Source organism: Eretmochelys imbricata, chromosome 8, assembly GCF_965152235.1.
Source record: "Eretmochelys imbricata isolate rEreImb1 chromosome 8, rEreImb1.hap1, whole genome shotgun sequence".
In the NCBI taxonomy this organism is placed as follows: Eukaryota; Metazoa; Chordata; order Testudines; family Cheloniidae; genus Eretmochelys; species Eretmochelys imbricata.
This window is the reverse complement of record NC_135579.1, coordinates 61444084-61464101: the sequence shown is the minus strand read 5'-3', so window position 1 is coordinate 61464101 and position 20018 is coordinate 61444084. Positions and strand designations below refer to the sequence as shown.

At 37.8% G+C, this 20018-nt stretch overlaps 1 protein-coding gene across 1 annotated transcript in view; it reads right to left on the bottom strand.

The window, feature by feature from the left end:
• Positions 1 to 2786: 2786 nt before the first annotated feature.
• The window catches only part of CDC73 (cell division cycle 73), a 177637-nt gene continuing 160405 nt past the window's right edge, over positions 2787 to 20018 (bottom strand). The window contains exons 14-17 of the mRNA XM_077823775.1: positions 18526 to 18687; positions 16565 to 16665; positions 10224 to 10365; positions 2787 to 7356 (exon numbers count right to left, since the gene is read on the bottom strand). Of these exons, the coding sequence (XP_077679901.1) occupies positions 7320 to 7356; positions 10224 to 10365; positions 16565 to 16665; positions 18526 to 18687 (442 nt within the window). The 3' untranslated portion in view covers positions 2787 to 7319. The remainder of the gene's footprint in view (positions 7357 to 10223; positions 10366 to 16564; positions 16666 to 18525; positions 18688 to 20018) is intronic.

Here is a 20018-nt window from a genome sequence, read left to right as displayed (position 1 = left end):
GGGGGCAGTCAGGAGACAGGGAGAATGGAGGATTGGATGGAGGTGGGGTCCTGGGGGGGGGGCGGCAGTTAGGGACAGGGGTCCCAGGAGGGGGCGGTCAGAGGACAAGGAGTGTGTGTGGGGGGGGAGGGGGGTTGGATGGGTCGGGGATTCTGAGGGGGTCAGTCAGGGGGGGGAGTGGGAAGGGGCAGATAAGCGACGTGGGCCAAGCTGTTTGTAGAGGTACAGCCTTCCCCCTACCCAGCCCTCCATACCGTTTTGTAACCCCGATGTGGCCCTCAGGCCAAAAAGTTTGCCCACCCCTGCTCTACACTTTGCACTACTTTGACTATCAGAGAACAGATGCAGTTAAGGGGAGTGGGAAGGTTACTGCTAATTGATCCAAGTCCTTCCTTCTTCCTACCAGGTGACTTCAGCCTTTCTTCAGTTAGATGCCTATTATCCAGTTTCACATGTCTTGGGGCCATTAATATATGCAGTGTAAATATCAGTAGCAAAGATGTGAAGCAAATACAAGCAGTGTAGTCCTTTGAGTCTCACGTCTTCTCAGGAATTTTTATAGATTGTGTGTTAAAAGAAGGAGGGAACTGGCCTGAGTCTTAATCCCCTCAAAGAAATGCAAGAGGAAATTTCGATCAAAAACTTTGTAAAGCTTCTCTATCTACTCCCACTGGCTCATGTTTGCATTTCAGGACATACCTAAGCATAGAAATCTCTATCAAAAGGAACTCCTGTCATAATTACAACAGGACACAATAGTACAGCTCAGGAATAGAATGCCCTCCAAGAACAGAAGCTCAAAGCAAATGAAGCACGCTGTTCCCTGACTGAAAACCAGTAAAATGTAAGTGGAACAGTCTTGCACTGAAAGGAAATTACAAATTCTATTCAGATGAAATCCATTAAAGCCTGCACTAAAAAGCAGGTTCTAAGGCAAAACATTTGCTCATTTGTCTATTGATTGAATCAGGATATTGATGATCTGCCTGGTGCTTAATATTTGTGGAGGGCAACATTGATTTAGAGCTGCCTGTAATAATTTATGCATACTGTATCTGAACCTGGTTATTGGGATAATTAGTGTATGACTATCTTGGATTAAATCAACTGTTGGGAAAACAACCAGGAAGGCAAGACAGTAACTTGACATAAGACATCCACACACGCACTTGGGGGGTTGTTACAAAACACTTGAGACATAATGCAAGGGCCTTTTGCTTTGACGCTCTAGCTCCACCATCTGCACAGTTCAAACTGGTTTGGGGGAGCATATTAAAGCTTGGGAATTTGAGAACAAAAGTTTGAGTGGATTTAATAAGAGCTCCTTAAAGACAGAGGGAGGATGTGTTAAGAGAAGAGACTGAGATCCAGACTCTCAAAGGTTAGGGAGAGAGAAGCCTGCCTAGGACTCAAGGTAAGAAACATACATGTAAACACTAAGTTATGCTTTGCTGCTACCGTTAAGATTAAACAATGCTTTTGTTTTAAGACAGCTGGTATATCACTATATTTACTGCTGGCCACAGATTCCTGAAGGGAAGAACTGCAGGTGCCAAATGCAATTAGATTAGACAGGCGAGTACAGTTGGCACAGACAGCTGCAGTCCAGGACCCCATCTAAGAGTGTGAGAAATCACCTGATTCCCCTCACCAGAAGAGGTGAAGACATGAGGAATGAGAGCTGAGGGAGTGCCCTACATGGGTCACAGATGCAGCTCAACCTGTAACAAACCACAGTGGAAGTTTAAACATATGCACGTTCAGATGAGTACATGCATTGCTGTGTGCTGGCGCTATCCAACTCCTTGAGAACACACACACTCATCCTGTGAGATTAGTGAATACTTGTGTCCAATTTTCAGTTACAGCCAACTTCCCCCACCAAGTTCAAACATACAGCCTGATGTTTTCCTTGTAAGCAACAACAGTGCTTCAAGTCCCCTCACCAGTGATGTCACACGACCAGCGCCAAGACTCCACGGTAACCTTTTGGTCACAATTTATAGTAAGGTGCCATTTAGAAATGGCTAAGAAATTATTAATAGCTGTTATAAAGCATGTTACCAACATCAATAGCATGTTAAAAATGATTCTAAGAACATCAGTAAATGCTATTATAGATCATAAGATATAGTGGATCATAAAATATAACAATAAAGAAAACTATTGACCAGTTGGACTAGCAACTAATCATTTATTAAAATATATAATTGTTTACTAACCCTTTTAAAACCATTTTTGGAACCTTTATACTATGTGTGATCAATTTTTTCTAAGATCTAATAGAATTGCCCAAGATTCAACCCTTACGCGTCTATGAAATGTCTCCTCCATTCCTACTTGCTACTCTCTTCATTCCTGGAAGATTCTAGAGAATCTCTCATTTTAAAACTCTCAGTCTTTAAGACATTGGGTAAATCTAGGCCTGAGTGAAATCAGTCGGAGTTTTGCCATTGACTTCTGGCCAGGATTTCAACCCACCCCATATACAATCTGAGAAGGCAGCAGCTGAAACTTAAACACTCTAGTTCACACAGGGCCACTGAAGCACTTTCATTAGGCAAGCTGGCCAAACTAGATTTAAGTTAAGCTTCATTTTTTGCTGCCTTCGTTGCTCGTTATTTTAGACAAATCTGCACTCAGAACTTCAGGCAATTACAGTTTCAGGAAGATTTACATTTGACAATTTCAGGAATGTACACAAGCATTTTTTTCTGACTTTTGGGAAAAGTGGAGAGTAGATGGAAAGGGAATTTACAGATGCAAATAAAATCCATGAACAGTAATACCTTTTTATAGAGATTTTATATATTACCTCAGAACTTTTCCAGCTTTACATGTAAACTAGTTAATGGATTTAAATTTCAAACATTTGAGAATATTCTTTAGATCTGCACTCATTTACAAATCTTAAAACAACTTCTGTTTAAAGAAAAATGAATGCAGTGAAATCAACTTGGAAACACTGCCTGTCAGCATTTGCTTCTTACCAAAATATTTTCTGCTTCAATAAATACCCATTTCCTCTGAGTTTACAGCAATTATATTTCTCACCAGCAGAGAAAAAATTGAAAGTCATGGAAGTCAACAGCAGCCCTCCCATACAAGTTACCTTCAGTATTCTCTGTATTCGCTGGCGCCAAGAAGAGGATTGTTGGACTCAGCACACCATGCTTATACTGCCAAAAGGAAGGAGCTTCACTCCAACCTCTTCACATTTTAAATGATTTCCTTCCACTCCTTATTACCTCAGGATATACATACAATGTTAAAGGTCTTCAGGTAACGAAAATGACTGCACAGCAAACCAAAAAAATAAATGTGTACTTACAATTTCTAATGAAGCATGTATCTGTCCAGACAAAAGAAACTAACAGGACCACAGTTCCTTAAAAAACAGGTGCTACATAATTTACAGAGCTACAATTTGATATTCACAGAATCCAATCTATATGGCACATTTTTCCCACAAATTATTTCTTTTAGCATTCCAGGTGAACTTTAACCTGTTAGGCCAACAATTTCTTCAGGCAGGGATTTTTAATTTTTCATGAACACATTGGTTTAATAAAGTAGTTGGCATTAGTTATGGCTTTTGAATTAAAATAAGCACAGCTTCACAACATTAAATTTTAAACCCACCATCTAATCCATTAATTTTGACCAGCTTATTTTTGTACAGTGTTCGCAAGCATTAGCAACTAAGAGCATATTTCTCTGGGCATGAGAATGGAAAGTTAGACCAAGAATAAAACATTTTTGAAAGTCATTGACGAGAACAGTAATATTTTATACACTGATTGAACACAGAATGAAAGCCAAAAACAAATGTGCTGTTCAGATAAACATTTATCTGACATCATATATCGCATTATCCTTGATCATAGGTTCAGCTCCTTATGAACTTAATACATAGTACACTTCCCACATATTACTCCTTATCTGTATTAAAAAATAAGAAGTTTACAGTATTGTAGAATAGTTCTATAAATCATGTAGCTCAAGCACTGGATTTTAGCACATCCTTGTAGAATTATCTTGATAGAAAAAAAATTCCCTGCCAATAACTTTATAGTAGTTAAGCCTATTCAGTTGAAGGTGCTGATCCGTTATTTCTTCATGTATACAAGTCTATTTAAAAAGAAATTACCTCTGCATTGACTAAAGAAATCTGCTTCTGTCACTTTGTTCACTGCAGCATTCAGAAAGCTCAAGTAGTGTACAGACAGTTCTTACTTTGTATAAATTATAAAGCAGTAATATTGTTAATATAAATCAGTATTTCAAAAGGTCCCTATTGGCAGCTATAATATTGCTGTCCTTTTTTTAAACCCTGGCAGTATGGAACTCTGAATATCACACTGTAAGCTAGTTTCCATCTTGCTTTTGTACTTTTTAAACAATGATAGTAGAGGTGTTTTTGTTTAGCTATTTCAAAGCAGTTTTGATTATTAAAACAGTACTACACAGAAGAGAGAGGAAACAGTCAATTTGATATTTGAACCCCATACTGCTTGTGTCATTTAACTTTTCAGTAAAATGACAGTAAAATAGCTCACATTCTCACTTATACATTTTAATTTTCAATACAGTTTACACAATTTGTACACGTCTCAGCACTGCAAGCTCTTAAAACTGCTCACCAGTAGGAATGCAGCTCACCTAAACAAATGGCACATAGTACAGCTTCTTCCAGTTCCTGGTACCAGTTTTCCTTACAATTCATTAATTTGTAGATAAATTAAGCATAAAGTGATATCAAACACCTGATCTGTTGTAAAATGATGCTATATGGCTAAACTTTAAGTCCAAGTAGTTTCATAAGGTGTGTATAAATGTACATATAGAGAGACCCAGGAGAGCTATTCTGTGAGGACCTGATCCAACTCCCAGTGAAGGCAACTAGTTGCACAATGACTTAGATAGATACCTCACTACCGTGATGAATGAAGAGACCTAAAAGTGCCATCTCCTTCATAAATACGTTTTAGATCGTAATCACATTATTTTGCAAATAGAAAATTCCAAAATATTAAAAGTCTGGCTTTGAATCCACAAATAATGGTGCAGTTCGCCCAACAGATTTCACACATTCTGCTCTCCTGTCAGTTTCACACCTGCATCACTCCACTGACTCCAATGGGTGTACACCAGTGTAAGTGAAATCAGAATCAGGCTGTCCTCCAGTGTGCCACATTGAGCCTAAGCATTGCAGGGTCTGAGACTGACTGATGAGCTATAACACCATGTGCTTTTAACACGTAACACAACAAACAGAGGATGGAGAAGAGAAAATGTCAATTGGACGTACCATATTTAAAAACAGTATAATCTGCAAATTATAATGCATGTGAGCAGTATATGTATATACCAAAACCTTGTGGGAAAACTGGCTGCTGCCCATTACAGTAGTCTTTTAAAAACTAAGTACATTGCCTACATACATAATACTGACTAACTCTACAAAATTTCCCATTTCTGAGCAGCAGAAACAGAACTATTAGATGCCCCACAACTTCGGCAGTATGAAACCCCAAATTATATTGATCATTTCTTCACAGTAAAAGTGCTGTGCTACTGACAACTGTTCCCTAGTTTTATCTCAAGGTTAAGAGAAACAAAGAAAGGAAAATTCTGGTTAATTCTGTGAAACAAAAATTTAGTGGGAGAGTCAGTGACCTGGATCTGACCAAACCTCTTAAACCAGTAAAAGGAACTTTTCTGAAAGGATTTTATTTAACTATTTTACAGTCTTGAATTGTTTGCTCTTCCCAGTGATTTTGTGATATCTATTCAAAACTCCACTCTTAGTACTACTGATGTGGATTTTAACTGCTATGAAAAAAATGAGAATTGGGAGGTTTTTATTTTGTGTAGTTTTAAATTTAAAAATTGTAGTCTTAGAACAGTTGAGATGAAAATGTTACCTATCATCAAAGCCATTGGGACCTCAGAGGCCTGGTATGCCAGTATGGTTCTAAAACTTCTGTAGGAGCTAGGCTGCCAGTTAGATTAAAAAAAATGAAGATAAAATGTGAAATAAAAGCAAAAGAAAAATGAATACGTAGAATATTTTACTTTTGTCAAACCTCAAATGCAAAGCATAAGAAACATGGTTCAGAATTTTAAGAGCAGAAATATAATATGTATGTTATAGTATTTAATCATTCTATTATATCAACTGGTATACTATATTATGTCAAAGTAAGTAGTTACCATAAACTCATACAAATACCAGTGTTTTTTTGCCTTAGTTATACTCATAACCTAGATCAAGCAAATGTGTTCTTTGGTAACTGGAGTAGGTTTATTTTGAGTACAAGCACAGTACTGCTGGAAGGCTCCAGCTGCTCAGATCAGAAAATGGCAACTCCTGGAGACAAGGCTTGGGCTACTTTTGTCACAAGGGACAACGTAAGAGGTTATCTAATGTACTGGCATCAAAAGTATTAATTCTGTATGGTGACTTAAAAAAAAGCAAACTCTCCCCCGTTCTATTCATTGTTTAGTCTATACAATGTTTGGACTCTCATATATAAAGTATTTGACAGGCGGTAGTGTACACATACACACTAAGTTTTAAATTAAAGGATCTGTATGGAGGATGGACATTCTGTGTTAACTTTACTTGAATGTATTTGTAATAAAGTTTAAAGATTTGGTAAACTGGAATATTATAAGCCCAAAGAAGTGGTTCTTGATTTTTCACCATCCCTTTTTCAACAAAACAGAATATACAGTACATATACAGGTTGACATTTTGATTTATCCAAAACAATTGTCACTTTGCTTAGTTTTGCAAGTCCTATAGACTAAAACGTAATACCATTTACAACAAAATATTTTCAGTAAGTGAAACAATAAAGCAAAGGAAACCAGAGCTAAACTCAGAAGCAAAGTCATTTTGAAAGCCTCATAACATACACACACACATACACACACACACACTGTAACCTTCAGTGAAGATCGACCTATTTTCTAAAGAGGAACAAAAACATACTGTTTAAAAATTTTGCTAACTTAACAAAATGGGGAAGAAACTGCTGCTATCAAAATATACAATTTGATTTGCAGGCTAGAAGGCTAACATTATTAAAAAAATAGTTTTAAGGAAAACACTTTTGCTTGTAATAACAGCAGGTATCAACCTGCCATAGCACGAAGCATCCAAACAAGACCTTATAAAAGATTAAACTGTGATCCTTTCTTCATTTGTAAAGTTCCTGACAAATGCATACAGTGAGAGCCTTAGTCTCCAAACTGGAGCATCTTTCATATTTCTCAATCACGTTTCAGGAAATGAATGATAGCCAGAGGATTCAGAATCTCAAATGGGATTTGTGTTTTACCATGTACCTGCAATGTTAACAAAAAACAGCATTAACAGCATTTTCTGGTAGTTACAGAAAGTGTTCATTCAAGGAACAAAGCTGCACAGTAGGGAAAAAAGTAAAATTCTTTTAAAACTTAATTCTTAGACCATTAACAAATGTTAAAAGATAGAAAAAGAAAGATTCTTCACGAGTCATAAAAGTTCTGTATAATGCTGTGTTCCCCATGCCTGAAGGAAGAACAGTCAAATGTTTCCTCTTAGGGAACTCTGGCTTGGTTTATAGATCACAGAAATGGAGGGCAGGAAGGGACCTTGAAAGGTCATCTAGTCCAGTCCCCTCCTCTGAGGCACGATCAAGTAAACCTAGACCATCCTGCTTACAGGTGTTCATCTAAACTGTTCTTAAAAACCTCCAATGACAGATTCCACAGCTTCTCTTGGAAGCCTATTCCAGAGCTTTGTTATCCTTACAGTTAAAGTTTTTCCTAATATATAACCTAAATCTCCCTTGCTGTAGATTAAGCCAATTACTTCTTGTCCTACATACAGAACAATTGGTCACATCCTCTTTATAACAGCCCTTAACATATTTGAAAACTTGTCAGGTCCACGCCCCATCTTTTTTTTTTTTTCTGAAGACTAAACTTGCCCCGTTTTGGTTTAATACTTCCTCATGAATCAGATTTTCTAAGCCTTTCATCATTTCTGTTGCTTTCCTCTGTACTCTCTCCAGTGTGGTGCCCAAAACTGGATACAGTGCTCCAGCTGAGGCCTCACTAGTGCCAAGTAGAGTGGCACTTCCATGTCTTTCTTACAACACCCCGGTTAATGCACCCCAGAATGATATTAGCCTTTTTTGCAACTGCATCACATTGACTTATATTCCATTTGTGATCCACTAACCCCCAAATTCTTTTAATCAGTACAACTGCCTAGCCAGCCATTCCCCATTTTGTAATTGTACATTCGATTTTTTTCTTCCTAAGAACAGTACTTTGCATTCATCTTTACTGAATCTCATCTTGTTGATTTCAAAGACCAATTCTCCAATTTGCCACGGTAGTTCTGAATTTTAATCTTGTGCTCTGAAGTACAAGCAATCCCTCCCCTCCTTGATGTCATCCACAAATTATATGGGCATACTCCACTCCATCACCCAAGTCATTAATGACAATATTGCCTAGTACTGGACCCAGGACAGACCCCTATGGGACCCCAAGAGATATGTTCCCCCCGTTTGACAGCACACCATTGATAATTACTCTGAGTACAGTCTTTCAAATAGTTTTGTACCCACAAATTTGTACCCAGTAATTTCATCTGGAGCACATTTCTGTAATTTGCTTATGAGAATGTAATGTGAGACTCTGTCAAATGCCTTACTGAAGACATTAAATTACATCTGAAGTTATAAGACTATAAGAAAAAGAATCTAAAGTTCACTTTGATCAGTCATTTCTGGGAAGCCTTTAGAAACATTTGTGCTGTTATTTCTGGAAAATGTTTGTCATAAATATAAAGGGAAGGGTAAACACCTTTAAAATCCACCCTGATCAGAGGAAAAACCCTTTCACTTGTAAAGGGTTAAGAAACTAGGATAACCTCGCTGGCACCTGACCAAAAAGGAGACCAGATACTTTCAAAGCTGGGGGGGGGGGGCATGGGGGCGGGGGGGACAAAGGGTTCTCTCTGTCTGTGTGATGCTTTTGTCGGGAACAGAAAAGGAATGGAGTCTTAGAACTTAGTAAGTAATCCAGTTAGATATTCGTTAGATTCTGTTTTGTTTAAATGGCTGATAAAGTAAGTTCTGCTGAATGGAATGTATATTCCTGTTTTTGTGTCTTTTTGTAACTTAAGGTTTTGCCTAGAGGGATTCTCTATCTTTTGAATCTGATTACCCTGTAAGGTATTTACCATCCTGATTTTACAGAGGTGATTCTTTTACTTTTTCTTCAATTAAAATTCTTCTTCTAAGGACTTGATTGCTTTTTCATTGTTCTTAAGATCCAAGGGTTTGGGTCTGTGTTCACCTATGCAAATTGGTGAGGATTTTTATCAAGCCTTGTAGGGTGTAGGGTTTGGGGAGGATTTTTGGGGGGGAAAGATGTTTCCAAACGGGCTCTTTCCCTGTTATATATTTGTTAGACACTTGGTGGTGGCACCAATCAAGTCCAAGGGCAAAAGGTAAAATAGTTTGAACCGTGGGGAAGTTTTAACCTAAGCTGGTAAAAATAAGCTTAGGGGGTTTTCATGCAGGTCCCCACATCTGTACCCTAGAGTTCAGAGTGGGGAAGGAACCTTGACAATGTTGATGGGGAGATACAAGAATAAAGTTTGGAAATGAGTGATTTCACTGGGGTTTTCAGAGAAGCCTGAAGGAATTCTAACTTCAATGGGATTTAGGTGCCTTAGGCAGTTTTGAAAATCCCAGCCTTAATTGTTTAAGTATTTTGCTGTTAAACAATCACAGTATCAAAATCAAAGTAAACTTACACATTGATACAATAGGCTCATCTGTTTTCCTAATGTTTATTGAACTGCCACATGGGAAATTGTTCATAAGACTTGTTCCTCAAGCTCCTTCTTTACATTATGAAAAAACTGTAGGCATGGACTTAGTATTAGTAGATGGTTTAGTAGCAGCTTTACTGTCACACTCTTTTGAATTAAACTGACACTTTTCATTCCAGAAAGATTGGTTATTCCCCCTCGGTCTATCTGTACTTTTTCTGCCCATTTAAGGTGGCTTTGCAGCACCATTATCATGAATAGCAAGCAGTATTTTGTCTCCAAGCTATAGCTTGGATCTTTCTAAGATATACAATTTCCTTGATACCTTACTCTCCCTCCCCACAAAAAACTCAGAGTAAAAGCTTTTCAGCATATTTACCTGTCCAAAGTTTCCCAGAAACGTAGGAATACTGGTCTGTCCAAGTGCCGTTTGTGATAACTTAATTCTAATACTGTCACATCCCATTTCTGTACATTTGGATCTAGACGTACTTCATCATACTTGAGATGGAAAGCTTTAACTACAGGATGCAAGAAAGCAACAGTTAGATTATAATCCTGAGTTTACATTATAGGATCATCCTCATTGGACACAACAAAAATTCTTCACAGTTAAGAATGCACACCAGAAAACGTAATTAAGGACACACAGCCATGTCTACATATGGGATCCATGACCCAACTCTATATATATCATAGTAGCAATGCTATGATTATGGGTGAGGTGGCAGTCCCTAGCTTTAATGCACATAGATTCTTGGAAAAATAGCTCGTTGAGCTGAATTCAAGTCAAATGCAATTTTTGGGAGGGAACTGACATTCTATTTGGCCATTTCTGAGCTGTCCCAAGATGTAAATCAGTAAACCAAACCTTTTTGAAGCCATCTTGATCGTTTAATGGATGTCTATGCAGCAACCTGAGTTGCTTGAAAGTGAACTACTAGGCGGACATTTAGTTTGCATAAATTTAACTTTGTATTTTACATAAACAATCCTCTGCACTGTAAATCTATTAGCCTACATGAACTAGTTATTTCGACTCAGTGCAAAAGCATTAATTTTCTGAACACTATAGAGGTCAATAAAATAATCTAAAGAAAGGAAAATAGCACTGCTTTACTCAGTAGCCTGCTAGAATTAACTTAAAACAAGGATGCAGATCCAGTAGTAGGATTCTTGTTATGTTCTGTGTTCACGTTATTTCCCTCCCAGAAGCAGAATCCTCCTCCTTTTCTCCCCCTTATTACAACTGCTCTGTCTTAGGGTATGCCTATACTACCAGCCAGATCGGAGGGCAGCAATCGATTCAGAGGGGCTCAATTTATCACGTCTAGACTAGACACGATAAATTGACCCCCGAGCGCTCTCCCGTTGACTCCTGTACTCCAGCGCTGCACGAGGAGCAGGCAGAGTAGACGGGGAAGCGGCAGCAGTCGACTCACCACAGCGAAGACACTGCGGTGAGTAGGTCTAAGTACATCGACTTCAGCTACATTTTTCACATAGCTGGAGTTGCATAACTTAGATTGATCCCCCCGCTCCCAGTGCAGACCAGGCCTGAGTGTGTACATCTGAGGTTGAGCTTTTAACTTCAAATACCACACAAATATATAGTAGGATTCCGCCTCCCTCTCTAGGCTGTTGCCTTCTCTCTAGGCTTGCTTCACTTCTTATTACTGACGTCTACTGAAGACATAATGCAGCGTTTATCAGAGCTGAGACTCTTGGACCCATTACAACACTTTGTTACATTGATGCACAAGTAGTGACCACCAGACCTTTTATTCTGTACTACAGCTGCTGCTCTGTCCTGTCAAAGAAGAGTACTGCTTTCACACTGTTGTTGTTGTGGGTAGCCACAGATCTGAATAGTGCTACCCTGTTCAGTATCAGCATTCCTGTGGGTGGCTCTTGTCATGAACTGAGCACTCTGATAATAGTAGCAAGATAATATTCACTGTTTACATATTAATCTGTATAAATGGTATCTTATGCTGTGATTTCATCAGATCTCAAATTATTTTATGTCAGTCCCAATCAATGTTATAATAGAACTCCAAGGTAACCCTAAGGTGCTGCAGGAAGTGTTTTTAATGTTTCAGTGGAGGACATTTACCTCTGAGCTGGTACTTGGCTAATGCACCAGAGACACTATGCTATTGGAAGTGCTGTTTCTTGGGGATTACATAAAACCTAAGAACTGACCATAGTATTAAATACACACACACACACACTCACTCCATGGTATTATTTTGCAATAGTAGGGAAGTTACCTGTCTCTCGTGGCCAAATTCCAATTTAGATATTACATCCAGTCTTTAATATTTAAAATTACCCCTGCAACTTCAACTTGATAAGATATTCTGATGCATTTCCTGTCCTAAATGGTCTAACTTTGCTTTGGTGTTCAACAAATGCTGCACTCCAACCCAGAAGGGAATTAATTTAACTGGGGGTTAGGTACACGAATAGACAGACACATGGTTTTCATAAAGTCTTTGCGTACTTTGATATGACAGCAACTAAAGTAACACAGTCACTTAGATACAGTATATCTATAGTCTACAAATAGAAAAAGTCAAAACTAATAGTTCAGAATCTGCAGTGTGCTTCCAGTTCACATTTGTTGGTTTTTCAAGAGGATTTTATAGAATTTGATTTCTTATTTGAAATTACAACTAAAATAAAAAGGTTGTGATTCAGAAAAAACTGAGACCATATAAACTGCTTATGCTACACTGGATCAGTGGTCCATTTAGTCTATTATCTTGTTGCCAACAGTGGAGAATGTTGGACCCTTCAGAAAAGCATCAGCCCCCGCCTTCTACTGTACATGTAGTTGTGGAATACAGGAGCAGAGAAGGGAGATTTCTTAGACATGAGAACTGATAACCTAGGTCCAGGATAAAATTACAAGGTTTAACTGTACGTGCTACTCAGTTCAAATCTCCAATCTCAAATGCCTAAGCTACAATATTTGCCTTAATATCCTGCAGAAGGTAGTTCCACAGACTAATAACGTGCACTGAAGATTACTTCATTCCATTTTATTAAGTTTGCAGCCTTTTGAGTTATTTTCCATGCTTGTAGTATAGGAGAAGAAGAAGAGGAACATCTGACCAGACTTTTCTATGTAATTATTTTATATAACTCTAGCTTGAAGTTTTCTTGTCCAGTGCACCAGCCCTTAATCTTTCCTTCCCACCCAAATCTTTAACCAAACTGGGCTAGTCATTGTCATTGCCCTCCTCTGTCCATGGGTCATTCTGTAGCAAGATGTACCTAAGCGCTTGAAAAATGTAAACTTACAACACTAATGTATGCACAAAATAAGTGTCTCAGGTTGGCCTTTTTTGTACTAAAGTTCTCATTTCTTTGTATTAGACAATTAAGAAGTTGCTTCAATAAATAAATCACCTTATGTAAGAAACTGTCAAGTCAACTTCAAACCTTTTGAATAAAGACTGAGAATGAATAAAGCTAGTTTTTTCATATCAAATGATGCCAAGCCTTTCACAATAAGCAGATAAACAGAATAGATAATTGCATACCAAGGCTATGCATTTACAAAGAAAATCTCTGAATGTTAAAGAGAACCTTTGAGTTAAGGTTAAAGATTACTGAACGAAAGTCAACCCACTAAAACTGACCTTCAGGTTCAACAGAAGCGCATTAACACGTTATAGCGGGAAGACCTTTAAAATGGCATTCAAATAAAATATTTATGTAGATTAAAATGGCAAAATATTCAACTTTTCATTTGAAATGTCCATTTATGGACGTAAAGAGTATACAGGTAAGAAAATTGTTATTTTTATATGAGTGTCAGTCCAAAAATAGAGTCAAAACAGTTTCACAAGAAGGACCAAAAGCTGTAGAATGAAAAGAATACAAGGGATAAGGAGAGTAATATTTTTAAGCGCCATTCATGAAACTTTACAGGATTTTAACCAGCATAAAGTGACCGAGATAGTAAAACTAGTTTGATGTGATCTGGGTATAGTCTAATCCATGATTTACTACATGCATTTAGATCAATTTGCTTAGATTTTATGGCAATCAACTTCTTATTTTCCAAAATTTCAATCTACATTAACCAGCTTTAAATCTCTGTTAATTGTCATTCTGGAAGTGGGCCAGGTTGCCTCTGACAGCTTTTAGCTTCTGTAAATGCTGACAGATTATAGGTTAGATAATGGACTGGTGCAGAAGCTGCTGATCATATTTAGTTAGGCTATTAAAGAGATTGTGTAAGGGCAAAATGATAAATGGAGCCAGAGTAGCAGGTAGAAACAGCCAGCACTCACTCTTTTGAATAGCCCAGAAAATACTAAGTAGCTTGTTTGGAAGATGGAATAAAGCTCTTGTAGGAAGATCTAGATATATTCTTTTTCAGGAAAATATTTTTGAAATATCTGGCATGTGAGGCAATCTGGTGCATTTCTAAGGTTAAAAAAAAGTTTGCTTTTCAGAAGTACTTTTATGAGCCGGGAGAAAAGTAATCACATTCCCCTTTCAATTTGAACACATGTATGTATCTTAGACAGACAGACAACACACTGTATGTTGTACTCTGACAAACCTGTCTTAGTTTGTGCCTTCAGACTAAACTCTTCGGGCCAGGGACGTTTTTCTGGCGTAGCTTACTGAGTTATTCCTTTTCCTCTTTCATTTTCAGTGCCTACTGTTAACTTGTCCCTTTTTTCGCTTTCACGCTTTCCTTTCTCCATAATGAGCACCCTTCATGTTCTCAACTCTCATTCCTCTCCCTCAGTCTTGCTTCTTTTTCTCAACTAGCATCCTCTCCCTCATTTCTCTTCCACCAACTCACTACTCTCTTCTTGCCTCGACTAGGGCTGTGGTAGCAGGATCTAGGGATTTTGAACTATAGCAGAAAACACAGGGCAAGACTGTGTGAGAGAGAGAGAGTCTGTGTCTGTGTCTGTAGGATTCTCACCCTGAAGGCTGTAGCAACAACGCAGGGTGGATATAAATCAATGATTTTTTGATTGTTGTTTAAATTATAGTAAGCGTTTCTTTTTACAAATAAACCTGTTTAAAATGAAATACGAATTTAATACGAAATCTCTTAAGGCCTAAATTTATAATCTCTTAAAACATTTAAATAAAATAAATAAGTATGCTGTTTTGTGTGTTTAATTAAACTCCAGCTACCATTCTAATGCAATTTGACACAAATCATGAGCAAAGAGTTAAATTATCCAGTAGTAAAGTAGTAAATTATCATTCACCACTTTCTAACATACTAAAAACACAGTTGTTAAGGATCTGAAAATATTAGGCTATATAATTGCTTAAATAAAAGTATATAGTTATAGTGTTCCCTCCTAGGTACCAAGATGACCTACCAAATCTAGTGTAAAGGCTGTTTTTAGATGTAAATCAACGTGTTTTAACAATTATATCAGCGAATGAGAATGCATCTTTCTGTAGAAAATAACTGAAGTATAAATGAAAATGCTGATTAAAACAGATTTAAATTGAGGTTTTCCACTGCAGATTTAAATCACTCAATCCACCTGCAACAGCAGCAGGGAGTGGGATGGGAGTACAGATCAGAAGCAGTAGAGGCCTGGAGTTTCCTTAGATGTTGCTCCACATGTTGCAGTCAGAAGAGTAAGCATCAGTTTGTGCTTGCCCATGTAAGCGAACAGCACTGGCCTCAAGCCACACTAGGCAAATTCCTGGTCGCAAAGAGGTCTAAATCCAGGGCCTGCTATGATCAAATATCAGCAGACTAACTGCCTTTCATCTAGCTTGTATCTGAGAAGTAGCTTTACCTATGTCAGAGCTTAAAGTTTTAGGAAGACATCTTATTTTATACAAATGCTGTGTTTATAAAATACACATAGCAAAATACAAACGGACTTAACCCATCCATGACAAGTACTGGAATCTGGGGGGGGACGGGAGAGAGAGGTTGTAACCCTGGAATGCTCTACATTTTAGGGCGTTTGTCAGAACGGAAAAAATGCAAACTTGTGCACTTGCTATTTCAGAAACAACTGGTGAGTACTGTGAACTTCATGAAGCAGCAAGATTTCTAGGAGTTGCTGGGTTGGGGTGGAGGGATGTTGCTGGGCTGTCTTGGAGTAAATGAAAAGAGAAGTTGTCTGATGGTCCTAGGATGACCAGACAGCAAATGTGAAAAATCGGGATGGGGATGGAGGGTAATAGAAGGCTATATAAAAAAAGACCCAAAAATCAGGACTCTCCCTATAAAAATCAGGACATCTGGTGACCCTCGATGGTCCCTGCCTGGGTGAAGGCTAGGAGGAGGAGCAGTTCTGTAACAGCAAACCACCTTCTCAAGGAAGATTCGGAGCTCAGACTTAGTGAACATGTTATCAGTGTTTCTGGGGGTAAAGAGAAACCAGAGAGGTTTGAGCCACTCAGGGGTCTCCCAGAAGTGGAACAGAAGCCAACTGCTCTGTAGCAACAGCTCCCTCATCTTCAAGAAATCTACCTTTCTGAAAAACTTGTTTTCCTGAAGAGGTGTGGAAGAAGCCAGCATGCTAGTTCATTTCCTGGAGGAGAGAGCGCTGCAGAGAGCAAGAGCTATACTTGCCAACGGTGCCAAGGCACTAGCTCCCTACCACATCCAAATCCCATAACACTCCCAGCCAAACCTGAACTATTGGTAAGTATGCACTGATGATAAAAACATGTAAGAGCATTTATCTGTAACTAGAAGCTTACTTTTTGCAAAAATATCAACAGGGGATCCATCAGGCAATAGCCATGGCCAGCCTTTGAACTGCCAAGCAGGACCCTGAACAAACACCGCGACTACACGGTCCCTATAAATAAAGGAGAAGGAGACACACACATTAAAGGACTTAAGCTTTTAGTCACTGTAAATTCCTAAAAGGAAAAAAAAATCTCAATTATTTATATGAGACAGGTTGCTGTCAACACTACTGTGAGGAAAGCATCGTACATTAACATAGTTTCTCTTTATAATGTCACTGTTATAGCACATTAATGACTGCTGTACTTCCAAAACAGCTGCTTTTTCCACATGCAAGTCTCTTCAGCATTAACACACTATTTTTGTATGTAATATTTCTGGACTTCATGTCTGCTTTTTGTTGTATGCAGCTCAATTTCAAATTTTGTATTTATCAGAAAGCAAATCCTGTTCATTTCTTGAGATTACTGTTTAGGATTTCTTTAAAATGCTTTGGAATTTAAAAGAAAATCCCCTATGAATTGTATTGTAAACTAAATGAGATGTAGCAATTTAAAAATGCTTATTCAGCACATACTTTAAACTTTAATACAAAAAGCTCATTGCAACAGGAGAGACAGCTGCAACAATTTAACCTACATTTTCGAAGTGCACTTTTAATGACTATATGCAACTACCACCTGTAGTCTAAGAAAAATCTATTCACTGTTAATACAGAAGATAAAGTTCACAAACAGCAAGTTCTTTGGGACAGGTATTGTCTCTTTGCTATACATTTGTACAGCAATAGGGCTGAGGTCTCTAAGCACGACCACATTAGGAATTGGATTATGGGATTATTTATTTATAAATTTACATTATTGTAACGATTTCAAAACCCCAATGAAGAAAAATAATCAGGTCTCTGAAATGATAAAAACACAAGGCTATACACTTAAAAAACATTTCTCACATTAGCTGTTACAAAGTTGAAACAATAAAACTTTAACATTAATTCCCTATCACTGATTCCACTCTGGGAAATCAATCATGAAGACGGCTTTACCTTTGTCAAAAATGTTTACGGTCCACTGAAGATGCAAGCTGCCTTTTGGTACTTCAGCAGCTATTATTGTTTTCTATTTGCCTGCTGCTCCCAACAGAGAATGCCTAATTATCTGGAGTGTTAGATCTTATTTCCTTTTAACAGCCTGCTTTGAATGTTACAGACCACTAGGTCTTGTACATGCCTTAAATATTCTTAAACTGGGAGGATAAAGAAAGAATATTGGTTATTTGATTAATCAATACTAAAGGGTTGTCTTTTTACAAACCCTCCTGGAGTGTAAAAGTACTGACAGATACTGTTTCATCTTTTTACAGGCCCTCACAAACGGGTCTGCAGGTTAAACAAACAAACCTATGACACATTTGCAAAAAGATCCCCCTTGATTGGCTCTCCCCCTTCACAGAGCTCCATCTTGAAGCCTATGTCATTGTTTCTGACCATTATGCACATTAGCTTAAAGCTGATGCAATCTGTTTCCAGCTTCTTCTTCTTCTTTTTTTTTTTTTAAATTTAGAGTCAGAAGTGTAAGGCCCCAACATTTTCCCCTCCAAATAAAATTCAGAAAGATTGGCTATAGACAAGGATTTTTCTTTCAGAGATGCAACATGTTTGAGTAAATTAAGTAATACAGTAGCTCTGATCCTGAACAATTGGAGTGATACTTTCATACTCCTGGAGGGTTTCAAACAAAAAATATGGGATAAGCCAGGAATATTGTTTATTATATTGAAAGATCATAACCTGAAAGGAACAAGTTCCTATATAATTGCTATCCAGCCATTTCTACACACATTTGTTAATGTTTTATGCACCAATTAGCTTGGAGTTATTTTATTAGCTCATTTCAAGATCTGTGTTCTTGTTCTGAAAAAGAGAACTAAAGGTGTAAAAAAATAATTCAAAACAGCAGTTCTGCTTTACCAATCTTGTGGCATAAGTTTCAGAGGCTGGTCTACCACTCGATAAGGTACAGTAACGCTGACTGTTGTGCCCCCAGGCTGCATCTGGTCCTTCCTTCTCTGTATTAAAGTTTCATTTTCTCGTTGACAGCCTTGTTTTTTCTTTTCATCTGATGGTACAAACCTAGGGAACAAGGAGGCACTTAGCAGATCCATGTTATTTGTTTGCTATAGTCAACAAGGAAAGTAAGCAAACCATAACCTCTTCTAATAATGCAAGTTATCTGACAAGATCACAAGAAGTTTAACAGGGTTAAAACTATTCTTTAACTCGCTATGCTTTGTCTTTGAAATGCCTCTGTATAGCAGAAGGGCATGCTAAGAAAGCTTGATCATTCACTAAATCTCTAATTTTACAATAATTTTCTTGGAACACAGGTGATTTAACTATTTTTAGTAGCAAAAAAAATCGAAGTATTCATATCTGAAGATTTTGCGCTACATATTTATGGATTTAAGTATTTAGACGGTTTGTATCATAAAAAAAGGTCTATCAGATCTTTGTCCCAGACATGCAAGAAGAGAGATAAGATGCCAGCGATGCGGTTTAATTAGGCCACAACTTTATTAACGTGACTCATATGGGAAATATCCAGCAATAACTTATTCAATGCACGTCATCACTACTTCCTTAATCATTTCCACCTATTTAAGAACGGTCATCTGTCCCCCACCCAGTGCTGGTCCCAGATAGTCTTTGAGATTCCACCACCCTCCTCTCATGTGACGGTTAACCTCTAGGGGAACAGGGTTGTCTCCCATCCTGTTCCAGACATTAGGAGACCCAACCCCATTTCACAGCGTTCTATGGAAGATGTGAATTTAGGCCTCCAAAATTCTTGAAGACTTAGGCATTAACCCGAAATTCCTTTGAAAATCGATTACATTAATTATACACATCAACAGACAATGGACTATACAAATCTTTGCTGACAGTAACATAGACCTTTGATATAACACCACCTTGTAAATATATATTGTGAATTCAAACCATGGAGCCATTATGCTCATCTATCAATACATACTGTAGCACAAAGGGTTCTAACAAATACTGACCATTTCATTTGAATAAATACCAACACCATAAAGATCAAATTCAAATTATACAGAACTTCTTTCCTTCCATTAGTTTTAAGTCAGTGCTTGCTGGCAGGACGTGGCCTTCCATGGCCAGTGATAGTACAACTAAAGAAATCCAGTAGTTATTGTAATCCTCAACTCCTGAATGCAACAGCAGTCACAGTCTTTGTATTCATGTCAGGATTTTTATGTTTTTGAAAACAGCTCTCTTAAAACTACAATTAAATTGCATATTAAACACAAAGGGCTATTTAAACATTTGTGACTACTCATGGGTCACCCTATGAGACCACCATGAATTCTTATTTCCTGAAGTACAGATGGTTACTAGCAGTTTGACTAAAGGGAGCAGAGCTGATTTTTGAAAATCAAAGT